The sequence below is a fragment of the Bison bison genome, unplaced genomic scaffold (genome assembly GCF_000754665.1).
Source record: "Bison bison bison isolate TAMUID 2011002044 unplaced genomic scaffold, Bison_UMD1.0 scf7180017864242, whole genome shotgun sequence".
Classification (NCBI taxonomy): Eukaryota; Metazoa; Chordata; class Mammalia; order Artiodactyla; family Bovidae; genus Bison; species Bison bison.
In genome coordinates, this window is record NW_011494814.1 from 3,066,121 (window position 1) to 3,082,783 (window position 16,663).

Consider the following 16,663-nt stretch of genomic DNA (forward strand, 5'->3'; position numbering starts at 1 on the left):
CTTTTTCCCTACTTTTGGTAACCCAGTCTGTTGTTCCATGTCCAGTTCTAACCGTTGCTTCCTGACCTGCATACAAATTTCTCAAGAGGCAGATCAGGTGGTCTGGTATTCCCATCTCTTTCAGAATTTTCCAGTTTATTGTGATCCACACAGTCAAAGGCTTTGGCAGAGTCAATAACACAGAAATAGATGTTTTTCTGGAACTCTCTTGCTTTTTCCATGATCCAGCGGATGTTGGCAATTTGATCTCTGGTTCCTCTGCCTTTTCTAAAACCAGCTTGAACATCAGGAAGTTCATGGTTCACATATTGCTGAAGCCTGGCTTGGAGAATTTTGAGCATTACTTTACTAGCGTGTGAGATGAGTGCAATTGTACGGTAGTTTGAGCATTCTTTGGCATTGCCTTTCTTTGGGATTGGAATGAAAACTGACTTTTTCCAGTCCTGTGGCCACTGCTGAGTTTTCCAAATTTGCTGGCATATTGAGTGCAGCACTTTCACAGCATCATCTTTCAGGATTTGGAATAGCTCAACTGGAATTCCATCACCTCCACTAGCTTTGTTCAAAGTCTTAGACCAAAACAAAAATAACCTTAACCTTATTTCAGTAATATATGTTACTGATGATGATGTCGGTATTATTATTCTGTGACAACTATTATTTATGAAATGTGGAATAAATCAAGCAATTATTTCATACTCTAATTCACCAGTGTCTTTGAGAACTAAGATTATCAACACGGACAAAGAAAAAGTTAAAAGTCTTGCAGTGGTGAATCTGAAGTATTAGTATAAACTCATGATGTATTTTATATTAAAAAATTAAAATAAAAACAAAAAAACTTATATTTCTTTTTCAGCCAACTGAAAAGGCCTAGAAACAATGACCAACCTGACAAAAATAAGCATCCCCAAGCATCCAGACTGTGAATTTGAAATACCATTTCCCATTCAAAGCAACAAAGACTGTTTGGCCAGAATGTACAAAAGGAGCCCGAAACACCTTGTTTCAATGAAACTGACACTTCCCACATAGCAGGAAGACCATTAAAGGTCAACATCAAAACAGAGACAACACAACTAGGTTTATACTGGTTAAAGATGAGACAATCTGAAATTTGCTAAGAATAGCAACAATTCTTAAAACATTAAGTATACAGATTAATGATACTGAAATTTAAAAAACTCCTTGAAAACAAAACCAGAATCAATAACAAAGTAAGGTTAGATAAATGAGACTGGCCACAAGTTGGTTGATAACTGTTAGATCTGAATGGTGATTACATGGTGTACCACTCTGTCTACTCTCATATATATTTTAGATTTCCTACTATTAAATAACAGAGTGTGAGGATATAAAATAATTTTGATTTAGAAAAATTATAAGTGAGATATAATTACTTACCCTACCTAAGTAGGATACACTTAAGCAATTCTGCATAGAATGGTAAGAACAGTATTCATCCTTAAGAGGTTAGTTTTAAAGCATTATTTTAAAACAGCACTTAAATTTTATCAAATAAGTCTCACATTATAAGACAATTAACCACTTTAAACATATAATTTGAGAGAATCTTTAGCACATGAACAACTTACCTCTCAAAAGGTGCTTGGACTCTTTTAATTACATGATAAACAAGTATGTCTTTTGCCAACATATATTTATCACTTATTGATGTTATAAGTCTTAGACATCCAATAAACTCTAGGTACTTATAATAGTCATGTATTAAAGAGTTTAAGTCATCCACAGTTGCTGCAGTATTTATCTGTAATGAAGAAAATACACCCAGTTTACGCATTTACTTGTGAAAGAAATTTACATATTTCATATTTCAAATGACATATTACTTCATACTCACACTTCATACATGAGTACACCTGAGTGAAGTGAAAGTACACCAATAGTAATTTTTCTTGAATAAATGTCTGATAATCCACTTTTTTAAATTTTATTTTTAAACTTTACATAATTGTATTAGTTTTGCCAAATATAAAAATGAATCCACCACAGGTATACATGTGTTCCCCATCCTGAGCCCTCCTCCCACCTCCCTCCCCATACCATCCCTCTGGGTCGTCCCAGTGCACTAGCCCCAAGCATCCAGTATCATGCATCGAACCTGGACTGGCATCTCGTTTCATACATGATATTTTACATGTTTCAATGCCATTCTCCCAAATCTTCCCATCCTCTCCCTCTCCCACAGAGTCCATAAGACTGTTCTATACATCACTGTCTCTCTTGCTGTCTCGTACACAGGGTTATTGTTACCATCTTTCTAAATTCCATATATATGCGTTAGTATACTGTATTGGTGTTTTTCCTTCTGGCTTACTTCACTCTGTATAATAGGCTCCAGTTTCATCCACCTCATTAGAACTGATTCAAATGTATTCTTTTTAATGGCTGAGTAATACTCCATTGTGTATATGTACCACAGCTTTCTTATCCATTCGTCTGCTGATGGACATCTAGGTTGCTTCCATGTCCTAGCTATTATAAACAGTGCTGCGATGAACATTGGGGTACACTTGTCTCTTTCCCTTCTGGTTTCCTCAGTATGTATGCCCAGCAGTGGGATTGCTGGATCATAAGGCAGTTCTATTTCCAGTTTTTTAAGGAATCTCCACACTGTTCTCCATAGTGGCTGTACTAGTTTGCATTCCCACCAACAGTGTAAGAGGGTTCCCTTTTCTCCACACCCTCTCCAGCATTTATTATTCGTAGACTTTTGGATCGCAGCCATTCTGACTGGTGTGAAATGGTACCTCATAGTGGTTTTGATTTGCATTTCTCTGATAATGAGTGATGTTGAGCATCTTTTCATGTGTTTGTTAGCCATCTGTATGTCTTCTTTGGAGAAATGTCTATTTAGTTCTTTGGCCCATTTTTTGATTGGGTCATTTATTTTTCCGGAGTTGAGCTATAGGAGTTGCTTGTATATTTTTGAGATTAGTTGTTTGTCAGTTGCTTCATTTGCTATTATTTTCTCCCATTCTGAAGGCTGTCTTTTCACCTTGCTAATAGTTTCCTTTGATGTGCAGAAGCTTTTAAGGTTAATTAGGTCCAATTTGTTTATTTTTGATTTTATTTCCAATATTCTGGGAGGTGGGTCATAGAGGATCCTGCTGTGATGTATGTCAGAGAGTGTTTTGCCTATGTTCTCCTCTAGGAGTTTTATAGTTTCTGGTCTTACATTGAGATCTTTAATCCATTTTGAGTTTATTTTTGTGTATGGTGTTAGAAAGTGGTCTAGTTTCATTCTTTTACAAGTGGTTGACCAGATTTCCCAGCACCACTTGTTAAAGAGATTGTCTTTAATCCATTGTATATTCTTGCCTCCTTTGTCAAAGATAAGGTGTCCATATGTGCGTGGATTTATCTCTGGGCTTTCTATTTTGTTCCATTGATCTATATTTCTGTCTTTGTGCCAGTACCATACTGTCTGGATAACTGTGGCTTTGTAGTAGAGCCTGAAGTCAGGTAGGTTGATTCCTCCAGTTCCATTCTTCTTTCTCAAGATAGCTTTGGCTATTCGAGGTTTTTTGTATTTCCATATAAACTGTGAAATTATTTGTTCTAGCTCTGTGAAGAATACTGTTGGTAGCTTGATAGGGATTGCATTGAATCTATAGATTGCTTTGGGTAGTATACTCATTTTCACTATATTGATTCTTCCAATCCATGAACATGGTATATTTTTCCATCTATTAGTGTCCTCTTTGATTTCTTTCACCAGGTTTTATAGTTTTCTATATATAGGTCTTTAGTTTCTTTAGGTAGATATATTCCTAAGTATTTTATTCTTTCCGTTGCAATGGTGAATGGAATTGTTTACTTAATTTCTCTTTCTGTTTTCTCATTATTAGTGTATAGGAATGCAAGGGATTTCTGTGTGTTGATTTTATATCCTGCAACTTTACTATAGTCACTGATTAGTTCTAGTAATTTTCTGGTGGAGTCTTTAGGGTTTTCTATGTAGAGGATCATGTCATCTGCAAATAGTGAGAGTTTTACTTCTTCTTTTCCAATTTGGATTCCTTTTATATCTTTTTCTGCTCTGACTGCTGTGGCCAAAACTTCCAAAACTATGTTGAATAGTAATGGTGAAAGTGGGCACCCTTGTCTTGTTCCTGACTCTAGAGGAAATGCTTTCAATTTTTCACCATTGAGGATAATGTTTGCTGTGGGTTTGTCATATATAGCTGATAATCCACTTTAATACAGTATATATCTGCCTCAAGAAAGCTAGTCTGTAATTCCACATTCAAAAAATATATATTTATTTATAATTGGTTGATGATTGGTTTACAATATTGGTTTGATTTCTGTCATGCATCAACATGAATTAACCATGGGTGTATATATGTGCCCTCCCTCTTGAATCTTCTTCATCCCACCTCCAGCCCATCCCCACCCCTCTAGGTTATTAAAGAGCCCCAGTTCGAGTTCCTTGAGTTGAAATTCCACTTTAATATAGGAAGCTATTTACATAAAGGTAGTAATTGACATAGAACAGGTACATAGACTAGAGAGGCAAGAAAGATGATCTGCAGAGATTTCATGAACAAGAAAGTATAGTTTGAATATACTTTTATATATTTCAAATATTTCATTTGAATAAAAATGAATAGACTCAAAAGAGTATTTGAGGCAACAGTATAAAGAAAGAAATACTTGACCATTTATGAGCCAGACACTTTCATATAGTTAGCTCTTGAACAAAGTTACAGAGGGAGAAAGATGAATGGAAAATCTCCTTGGTATTTTTTTCCCAAAAAACTCTTCTCCCAGGTATTCCCTCATTTATTTCAGATCTCTACTGTGATCTCAGAAGCTTTTCCCAAGTACCCTTTTCAAACTATCTTCATGCTGTAATGGGCTTCCCTTGTGGCTTAGCTGGGAAAGAATGCACCTGCAATGTGGGAGACCTGGGTTCGATCCTGGGTTGGGAAGATCCCCTGGAGAAGGGAAAGGCTACGCACTCCAGTATTCTGGCCTGGAGAATTCCATGGACTGTACAGTCCATAGGGTCGCAAACAGTCAGACAAGACTAAGCAACTTTCACACTCTACTAGTTGGGTATGTGTTATCTCATCCTCCTAACCCACCACCCTGAGTTTTAGCTGGGCATATGGCAAAACTTTCCTTACAGCCAGATGTGGCCTTATGTGACTAAGAGCTGTCCAATAGAACATGAGTGAAAATGTGTTAAATTTCCCTGAACTCTACTTTCACCTTCTCCCCTAAGAGCATATTTCAGCTATGAAGACAATATCCTAAATGATTATACAATGAGAGTTGTTCAGGTGCTCAGTTGTGTCAGACTCTTTGTGACTCCATGTCACAGCCAGACTTCCCTGTCTTTCACCATCTCCCGAACCTTGCTCAAACTCATGTCCATTGGGTCGGTGATGCCATCCAACTATCTCATTCTCTGTCGTCCCCTTCTCCTGGCTTCAATCTTTCCCAGCATCAGGTCTTTTCTAATGAGTTAGCTCTTTGCATTAGGTGGTCAAAGTACTGGAGCTTCAGCTTCAGCATCAGTCCTTCCAATGAATATTCAGGGTTGACTTCCTTTAAGATTGATTGGTTTGATCTTGGTGTAGTTCAAGGGACTCTTAAGAGTCTTCTCCAACACCACAGTTCAAAAGCATCAATTCTTTGGCACTCAGCCTTCTTTATGGCACAACTCTCACATCTATACATGACTATTGGAAAATCCATGGCTTTGACTAGACAGACTTTTGTTGGCAAAGTAACGTCCTTGCTTTTTAATATACTGTCTAGCCATGCTGGTCATAGCTTTTCTTCCAAGGAGCAAACGTCTTTTAATTTCATAGCTGCAATCACCATCTGCAGTGATTTTGGAGCCCAAGAAACATAAAGGCTGTCACTGTATCCATTGTTTTCCCATCTATTTGCTACAAAATGATGGGACAGGATGCCATGATTTTTGTTTTTACAATGCTGAGTTTTAAGCCAGTTTTTTGACTCTCTTTCACCTTCAATAGGCTCTTTAGTTCTTCTTCACTTTCTGCCACAAAGGTGGTGTCATCTGCATATCTGAGGTTATTGATATTCCCCCAGCAATCTTGATTCCAGCTTGTGCTTCATCCAGCCAGCATTTTGCATGATGTACTCTGCACGTAAGTTAAATAAGTAGGATGACAATATACAGCCTTGACATACTCCTTTCCCAATTTGGAACAAGGCTGTTGTTCTATATCTGGTGTTAACTGTTGCTTCTTGACCTGCATACAGATTTCTCAGGAGGCAAGTAAGGTGGTCTGGTTTTCCCATTGCTTTAAGAATTTTCCAGTTTCTTGTGATCCAAATAGTCAAAAGCTTTAGCATAGTCAATAAATCAGAAAGAGATATTTTTCTGGAATTCTCTTGCCTTTTCGATGATCCAATGGATATTGGCAATTGGATGTCTCGTTCCTCTGCCTTTTCTAAATCCAGCTTGAACATCTGGAAGTTCTTCGTTCATGAACTGTTGAAGCCTATCTTGGGAATTTTGAGCATTACTTTGCTAGCATGTGAAATGAGTGCAATTGTTCAGAGTTTGAACATTCTTTGGCATTGCCTTTCTCTAGGATTGGAATGAAAACTGACCTTTCCCAGTCCTGTGGCCACTGTTGAGTTTTCCATATTTGCTGGCATACTGAATGCAGCACTTTCAAAGCATCACCTTTTAGAATTTGAAATAGCTCAAGTGGAATTCCATCACGTCCACTAGCTTTGTTCAGAGTGATCTTTCCTAAGGTCCACTTGACTCTGTACTCCAGGATGTCTGGCTCTAGGTGAGTGACCACACCATCATGGTTATCTGGGTCATTAAGATCTTTTTTGTATAGGTCTCCTATGTACTCTTCACCTCTTCTATGTTTTGTTAGGTCTATTCCATTTCTGTCCTTTATTGTACCCAATACAACGAGAGGAAGGAATTCAATTCTCTGGGTGACCTGGTGTATCACAATTGTACCTTCTTTTACAAGTACAGGTTTGACCACATTAGATTAGAATAATATCTTAACTGTTTAAACATAGATATAAATTTCATATACTAAGCATACTAGAAATAAGAAGGAAAGGTCACTCTTAAGAGACAGATGCCTTGACACAAACTGATGAACAGAGTATGGAAGAGTGATAACAACCCTGTCTCCAGAATAACTTGGAAATAAAAAATCTCTTGAAAGAACACGAGAATCAGGCAAAAAACCCAAATTCTGGGGAAAAGTTCTGTCTTAAACATGTTGGGCTCAATTTGGTAGGAAGAGCCAGATCTTATCTGGATCTAAAAATCTGGGGGCTCAAAAACACAGGTCTGGAAATCATCAGAAAAGTTATGAATGAGAAGATGCTTTCTTCTCATTATATAGAAGGAGGACTGTTAAGACAACACTACCTAAAATTACCTAAGTTTCAGGGGTAGGAAGAAGTATTTAAAAAGACAATAGTAGTTAAAAGTACCAGGGAACAGAATATTAGAGAAAACAGCAGAAAGGAATTCAAATACAATGGTGATTGCAGATATCAGAGGAGATAAGGAATTAGGAAAGAAAGGCCTTTGTATGTGGAGATTTAGATCCCTGCCTATTTTTAGTAGGGGACAGGTTAAGGGAAGAAAAGTTGAATGGATTTCATTGTCTCAGTTTCTAAACCAATAACATATGGGCAAAGATGCTTATCTCACAGGGTATTACAGTAAGTAAACTGAGTTTGTACAGGTAACACGTGCAGTACAGGGCTTAATAAATGGCAACACTTTTTAGGAAGGAACATAGAGTCTCCCCAACTATTTTCACAGAGAAGAAAGTCAGCCTGGTCTTTCACTCCACCTATCACTCATATCTCCCTGCTGAGGAGGAAAAGCTAAGTTTTCTGCTGGTAACCATCCTCTCTTCAGATCCACCTGCCTACAAGAAGGAGCACTTTCACCTGCTCTTTACCGTGCAATAAGGAACCTGACTTACGTCATCTCTGGCAGAGCAGATAAATCCATCTAGTTCTGAGAAGTGTTAACAAGCCATTCTGACCACAGATCTAAGCCACATTATCCAACTGGTTTTATCAACATTAAGCATGGCACTTTGATCTCTAGCTATTTGTTCTTTATATCTATCTGTTAAGTGATTGTTAACTTTGCTGGTAAACAAAAATATCTACACCCCTTAACCACTCCACAAAGAATATTTATTATTCTATTGCAGATCCAGCATTTATATTCAAATATATCTAGAACATGGGCTTCCCTGGTGGCTCAGACTGTAAAGAATCTGCCTACAATGCAGGACACCTGGGTTCGATCCCTGGGTCAGGAAGATCGCATGGAGAAGGGAATGGCTATTCACTCCAGTATTCTTGCCTGGAGAGTTCCAGGGACAGAGGAACCTGGAGGGCTACAGTCCATGGGTCACAAAGAGTCAGATATGATGAAGCAACTAACATACAACTAGAACACAGTCTATATTTGAACAAACAGGTACATTTCTTACCCTGATCATAATCTGTGCCACATCAAAGTCTGAAACATCGTCTAAAATTGGTTGGGTATTTTCTGGTCCATAAGCAAGGCAGTTAAATAAGGTCTGAGAAAAGAAACCAGGTGAAGGACCACCATGAACCAAAGAAATGGCAACCATTTTGCCAGCTTCATAGTAAAGGTTCTCTTTCAGAGCTGTAAATACAGATAAAAGATATCAAATACACTTCTTTTATTAATAAATGATAACCATCATATATAAGTAATACATAATAAATCAGAAATTTTAAAAATCTAAGCATTAGACAAACATAAAATAACCTAATTCAGACACTATAATAATGTATACTATATAGATTTCAACTAAAATATACAATTTTCAATTCTATAAATTTTTTTTCTGAATACAAAGTAACACCCTGTTGTAGAAAAGGATGTAAATACAGAAAAATCTTTTTATAAAATCACTTATAATCCTACCACTCTGTAATAAACAGTGCACACACTGTGGTATATTTATGTCTCATGTATATATAAATATATACATAAATAATTTGACTTCTGTTTTTCCACTTTACTGTACTGCAAATTTTTAAAATATTATTTGAAATTATTCACATCTATAGTTAACAAATGCATTAAAAATGATTTACTGATGTGCTACAATGTAAACCATGTATTTATTACTTGTTACCCCAGTTGAGGACCTTTTCAACTACATGAGACACAATGTTATAGTCAACATGTGTTACACATTCTTATTTATATATCTCTGATTATCAGGAGAGATTCCTACCTATGATATTAGTGGTTCAAAGGATATAAGCAATTTTAAGGTTGCTGATATACAAAATAGTACAAATTTACTCTCAACAGTATTCAGTTCAGTTCAGTCGCTCAGTCGTGTCCAACTCAATAGTATATGCTACCTTAACTGTAAGGTATCATCATAGCTCTCAATATTTTTTAATGTCTCATTTAAAATGTTTTAGCTACTTTCATAAGTCAAAAAGATATCATGTAAATTTTCCTTTATTTTTTTCTAAAAATTTTTTTATTAATTGTTCAACTACTTGTTCAAAGTAATTTATTAATAAGTAACATCAACAATACCTGAAATGGTAATAAAATTCCCTTAACAATAATCTTATATACTACATATTAGTAGTCACATATTACAGGTGAAGCAACTGAGATACAGAGAGGCTAAGCAATTAATCTAAGAATATGAAGCTATGAAGTAGATGTGTACAAACTAAATTCAGATTTTGTGACTTCAATTCCATGTACTCTCTCCACTATAACAAAACTGCCTTAGCGTTAACACACTGATTACTTGAACGTTTTTTTTTTTTTTTTTAAATAAAGGGAGTGTAGAATTAAACTGTGTGTACTGTTCATAGTACTAATGATCCTTGGTAGTTTCTCAATTATTTCAGGCAATGGTGAGGAAATTCTAAAGAAAATATAGAAGGAAGTCAACTGAATGAAATGTCTTCTCACTCTCTCTCTAATTCCTATTACAGCAAAAGTGGTTATAAAAGTTCCTAAAAAGAGAACACTAGAATTAACCAGTGTTTCAAGATCCCTGTTTTAATTACATTATTTCTCCACCAGAAGTAAAGATAGAAAAGTATCATATATGTAACTCTGAAAAAAAAAATTCTTGAAAGCAAAAGTATGTTAAAAATCTGTTATATGTCGACCCCCAAATTATGTTATACAAATTCTAGGTTGTGAAGAAACATGCGAACTGCAAATTTCAAATATATAAACAAAAAGAGCTCAAAAAATTATTCATCGCATTTGGTCATTCTATTCAAATCAATTTAAATTAATATAAAGTATATTTTAAAGAAATTACATTTAATTATGGAATCACTGGAGGACACTGCTATAGGATATTCTTAAATAAAAAATGTTCACTATAAAAATTATCTTTAGAAGTATCACTTTTCCCCTTCTCTGTGATTTATCATTATTTTATTAACAGTGATTATACATTTTGACTACAGGTACTGAGTATCAATTCTAACCTGCTATCTTTCTTAACACATGCCATATTCAGTATATACAATAACAAAGAAAATAATTACCTTGAGAATTTAAAGACAAGTTCTTTGACAAGGACCCTTCAAACAATGATGAGTTCTCAAGTTGCTGCATTAAGAGACTTAGGAATTCTTGCTTTGATCCAGGCTGCTCTCTTCCAAAATGATCATTTTCATTAACATACACTATTTCAATTGTATATGAAGGATTAAAGTTTTGATTTCTGAATCCATCTAAGGCACTATTCCAGAAATTGGCTTTGTTGATAAATACTTTTTTAGGCCTTTTCTTAACTTGGAATCCTAACTCTATAATTAGAGTCGAGATATCTCTTCTAAATTTGCTGCCTTGCCTATAAAACATGAATTTAGATATAGAGGTAAGTACTCTAAAGTACTTTACATGACACAGTACTTATACAGCCAATAAAAAAATAATAGAGAAAAGATTAAAAGGAAGTTCTTCCCCAGTTCAGTTCAGTCGCTCAGTCATGTCAGACTCTTTTTGACCCATGAATCGCAGCATGCCAGGCCTCCCTGTCCATTACCAACTCCCAGAGTCCACCCAAACCCATGTCCATTGAGTCGGTGATGCCATCCAACTATCTCATTCTCTGTCGTCCCCTTCTCCTCCTGCCCTCAATCTTTCCCAGCATCAGGGTCTTTTCAAACTCCCCAATTCCCACCCAAAAGCAGGCAATGGTTGCTATAGGAACCAAAAACCAATAACCTTAGTTCTAAACTCTTGATTCCCTCTACCCAATCTTCTACCAAATTAAAAGCATATAATGTTATAAATGATTTATAAGAATGATGACAGATGATTATCCCAAATTTGATCAATTCAGCACATTCAGGTATAAGAGCCAAGAGTTCAAACTCTTACTTCCCTGGTCATACTTGCTTAACTGCACCTTACTTCATGTTCACTAGCTCCTTTAAAAGTAGAGCACAGTAATCTCTGCTTACTACCTAATAGACCTATAATTTTAAGAGATTACATATTTTAATTAGCATTCGTAAACCCTCTAAATAGTACTTTTTAGTCTATACTATTAATTCTCAAAATGTGGTCCCAGACAAGTACAGCATCTGGAAACTTGTTAGAAATGCAAATTCTTGGGTCCCACAGCAGATAAACAGAATTGGAACCTCTGAGCATGAGGCCGAGCAATGAGTCTTAACAAGACTTGCAGACAATTATACGGACTACCTCAATTGTTCCCTGCCTCAGTTTCTCCATCTGTAATTGGAATTAATGAACTCAAAATAATCCTGTTAGAGCCAATGTCCATGGATCATCTTTCTACATCAAGTTGGGGACTATAGTTTGAAAAGCACTCTTTCAAACTACAATAATATCAGCTAAAACTCTAAATGTATACAGAGCCATACCCAGTTAAAATTTTCTCAAAATAAAGTTTTACTTTTTTTCCAATTCCAAATACATACCTCAGCAGATCTTTACACTGGTCTCCAGGTGACTGTCTGGGTAATTTAGGTGAAGACTCCTCCAACAAACAATCATTTATTCCCACATTAGTGTTGGGTAATGCATGTTTTTTGGCTTTCTGGAATTCACCTACAGAGTTAAAACCCAATGTTAGCATAATAGACGGCTTCCTAGGTGATGCTAGTGGTAAAGAACACACCTGCCAATGCAGGTAGACGTAAGAGACGCACGTTCGACCCTGGCGGAGGGCACGGCAACCTACTCCAGCATTCTTGGCCTGGAGAATCCCATGGACAGAGGAGCCTGGCAGGAGCCTGAAGTCCATAGGGTTGCACAGAGTTGGACGCGACTGAAGCGACACAGTAAACATGCATGCAGCGTAACAGGAATACAGGTGGAAATTTTTTAATATTCATTTAAATGAAGACATCTTCGTTCAAAATTACAAAATATTACCTGCACTGTAGAGAATACTTCTACATTCGCAACATTCCCAATTTTGTTCCCATGACTGTAGTGAGGAACAGGCTAAATGTGTTCCGCTAGAACCACAACACTGACAGCGCTTTATTTCCCATTTGCTGAGGACATAAAGAGAAGCAGATATTTACATTTAGTATTAACTTTGTCTAATTTCAACCACCAGCGCCACCACATGCCTCACTGTCCATCTCACACACACAACCAAAGAAAGGAAAATTATCTGATTTGATACTGTATTACTTTTTCCTAGTGCTTTTTTTCCTATTTCATTTATTACATTTGTAATCTCCCTCTTTGAATAGTCTCTTTTTAAAAATATTTATTTTTGTTTATTTATTATTGGCTGCATTGGGTTTTCATTGCTGTGCACAGGTTTTCTCTAGTTGTGAAGAGTGGGGGCTACTCTTCAGTTGTGGTGCATGGGCTAATCATTCAGGAGGCTTCTCTTGTTGCAGAGCATGGGTTCTAGGGCTCATGGGCTTCAGTAGTTGCTACACATGAGCTTAGTAGTTGTGGCACACAGGCTTAGTTGTCCCTAAGGCGTGTGGGATCTTCCTGGACCAGGGATAGAACCAGTGTCCCCTGCATTGCAAAGCGGATTCTGAACTATTGGACCACCAAGAAAGTCCAATATTCTCTATCTAAAAATAGGTAAGCTAAATAACAATGTGAACATGCACATATATCCAAGAATATAAGCACTGTAAAGAATATGACTGAGAAGAAAAAAATTTTCTTTTATACTTGGAGATGATTATGCTATATAGGGAGACTGCTATGTCAATGTGTCTGATAAGGAAGAAGCATTCAGTAAATACACTGTCTTACCTAAAATACTATCTTTCCTATTCAAGGTAAGGAATTATTTCCTATAATAAGCTTGCTCAGATACCTCAGATACTTTGTAGCTCACTAAGATCCAGACTTAGTACCTGACCTACATTCATATTCTCTATTTGTTCCCTGCCAGCCCCCACTCCCAGTGTTTTCCCCACTGCATTGTGACGTGTGCCAGTCTGCATCCACATATTCTATATGGCTGTGGGTTATGCTGTGCAGACTCCTCTCTGTTTGGTTATGAGTACATCTGTCTATATGGGGATGGATGTACTCCCTGAATGTGTGGACACATGGGTGATCAGAAAGGTAGCTGCAGAACTTTCCCTCTGCTGCTGCTGCTGCTAAGTCACTTCAGTCGTGTCCGACTCTGTGCGACCCCATAGACGGCAGCCCACCAGGCTCCCCCGTCCCTGGGATTCTCCAGGCAAGAACACTGGAGTGGGTTGCTGTTTCCTTCTCCAATGCATGAAAGTGAAAAGTGAAAGTGAAGTCGCTCAGTCATGTCTGACTTTTAGCGTGTGGACAAATCTCTGGAAATGGCTGTATAGGGTTGTGTCATCTCTATGTCTCCCCTCTTCCCCAGATAGTCCTGCCAACAAAGGATGAAGAGAAAGAAAGATGACAGCTAACATAAGTGCTTATACACCAGGCCCAGTTCTCATCCTTTACATGTAAAGTTTAATCCTCACAATTTTAGAAGGCTGGAAAAAAGTTACCACCTTTTAAAGAAGAGGAAACCAAAGCAGAGATGTAAATTACATGCCCAAACAAACAGACACTGCTAGTCTCAGAGTGAGGCTTCCAATCCAGTTTACCTGGCTTCAGACCATGCTCCTAACCACTACACCATGCTGGCTTTCAGCAAAATTACCTTCCGATCACTAGAACGAGAGTGAGGTTGTAAAGGAAGCATTCAGACAGCAAGAATCTGTGTCCTAGGAGAAAAAGCAAAGTAGCTGCCAGAAAGAAAATTGACTTTGGTAGCTAAGGATTAGGTGACCAATGGTATACAAGAAAAATAAATAAATTTAATTATAATCAAAATAACCTACAATGGATTTAGAAAATGTCAATATTAATGAACATACTGCTTCTTAGAACTCTAAAGCATGTTACTGTCTACAAAGCACATTTACAAACGGTCTCATCTCTGCCTCAGCACAACTCTTGAGTGGGATATTATTAGTGCTTACAAATGAATAATCAGGGTCACCAGATCAAGTAACTTAGTCAACAATACACATTACTCGACATCTTCAATGAGATCTCAACCCTTAGTGAATCTTCAGTCTAGTGGCAAAGACAGATTTAAATGATATCATCAACTATATTGTAACAAGCACAATGAAGCGAAAATTGAGCCCAGAATGGGGAATCAGTAGTAGCTTCTTAGGAGAAACCTGCCAAAGCTGCTAAGACTTCAGCAAAGTAAGTAGCAACTCACCTAGCAAAATCACTTTCCATAAGAAATAAGGCTCCTAATATTGTGCTCTGCACCTACAGTTTCAGTTTGTCATGTTAAAATGTATCAAAATTTCCTTTATAAATGTCAACAAAATTAATTTGTTACTTTTTCATAAAAAATAAAAATACTCTTGATTTCCAATACCCTATACACAGTGTGTGGGTTTCCCTGGTGGCTCAGAGGTAAAGAATCCACCTGCCAATGCAAGAGACACGGGTTTGATCCCTCAGTCAGGAAGATCCCTTGGAGAAGGAAATGGCAACCCACTCCAATATTCTTGCCTGGGAAATCCCAGACAGAGGAACCTGGTGGGCTACAGTCCATGGGGTGACAAAGGTCGGACATGACTTAGCTACTGAACAACAACAACTCAGTATGTACACGGAAGGCACAAAATGATTGTCAAGATTACAGCCAATGTCCACTGATACTACAAAACAATAATCAATAAATTACAAATACCAAGCCTTCTTTTTTTTTTACAGTGATCTAAAACAAATACTGATAGATTAATCTAGTTTCTTAACTTCTAGAACAGTGTCATACAACAGAAATATAATGTAAATCATATATATGTTAAACTTTCCCAGTAATCAGATTTAAAAAGGTAAAAGAAACAAGTGAATTGATTTGAATATTTCTGAAATATAATCATTTTGTCTGATGTAGTCAACTTAAAAAATTATTGACAAGATATTTTAAGGTCTTTTTTTTTTCTTAAAAAAGCAGAATTACATTACTCCCAGAATTCATATTTTGAAGACCTAACACCCAGTACTTCACAATGTGACTATACTTGGAGATAGGACTATCAAATAGAAAATTATGGAGACTTCCCTGCTGCTCCAGTGGCTAAGACTCTGCTGCGCTCCCAATGCAGGGGGCCCTGGTTGGCCCTGGTCAGGGAACTGAATACCACATGCTACATACAACTAAGAGTTCGCATGCCACAACTAACTATAGAAGATTACACAGCTAAGATCTGGCACATAAAATGAGGTCATATGGGTGGGGTTCGAATACAATGACTGGTGTCCTAATAAGAAGAAAAGGTTAAGACACAGAGGGGGACACAACTAGGAGGAAGCCACGTGCAAGCTAAGGACAGAGGCTTCAACAGAAATCAAACCTGCCAATACCTGTACCTTGGACTTCGAGCCTCCAGGATTGTGAGAAGACATATTTCTGTTGTTTAAGTCACCCAGTTTGCGGTATTTTGTTATGGCAGTCCTAGCAAACTAAGATACATGTTAAGTGTTCACTGTGTATTTTACACTTACAGTACCTCTCAATTTGGAACAGCCACATTTCAAGGGGTCACTGGTCAACTGTGGCTAGTGGCTACCACAGTAGAGCTCTAGAAAACAGAGCCTCATGAAAACATACCATAAAAGTTACAATTATGCCAGCTGCAATAATTTCTCTGTAAACATATGCAAATAAATATTTAATAAACATACCTCATCTCAGATTAAAACTTCAAACCCCCTAAGAGCAAAATACTTCACTAACTAGGAAACCTACTTTCTCAACCTGAACGTTTAAAAACGGACAATGAGTACAAGTGAACTTTCCCATTTACCTATCAGGCACATTATAGTCTCGCCCTTCTTTGCAACGACATCTTCGGACGTCACAATGCTCGTAGTGCTGCAGAAGCTCTTGATAAGCATTTTCCTCTAATTCCCAAGATGCATCTCTGTAAATGAAGCAATATATAAAATGGACTTTGGCTTTAAATGTTACATAAAAGGATATCAATCTAAAAATAAACTCGTTAAAAACTTAGGAACAAGAATAAAATTTGTTCTTTTTTAGAATCAATCATTCAATTCAAAATGTAAATCCATTAATGTTATCTTATCCTATAGTTCATT

At 36.9% G+C, this 16,663-nt stretch overlaps 1 protein-coding gene across 4 annotated transcripts in view; it reads right to left on the bottom strand.

Moving 5' to 3' along the window:
- G2E3 (G2/M-phase specific E3 ubiquitin protein ligase) overlaps window positions 1-16,663 on the bottom strand; it is a 74,782-nt gene that overhangs the window by 11,330 nt on the left and 46,789 nt on the right. For all 4 annotated transcript variants that reach the window (XM_010847022.1, XM_010847025.1, XM_010847023.1 and 1 more), the window contains 6 exons: window positions 16,369-16,485; window positions 12,455-12,579; window positions 11,998-12,127; window positions 10,591-10,898; window positions 8,508-8,689; window positions 1,596-1,768 (listed from right to left, as the gene is read on the bottom strand). In XM_010847022.1, the coding sequence (XP_010845324.1) occupies window positions 1,596-1,768; window positions 8,508-8,689; window positions 10,591-10,898; window positions 11,998-12,127; window positions 12,455-12,579; window positions 16,369-16,485 (1,035 nt within the window). The remainder of the gene's footprint in view (window positions 1-1,595; window positions 1,769-8,507; window positions 8,690-10,590; window positions 10,899-11,997; window positions 12,128-12,454; window positions 12,580-16,368; window positions 16,486-16,663) is intronic.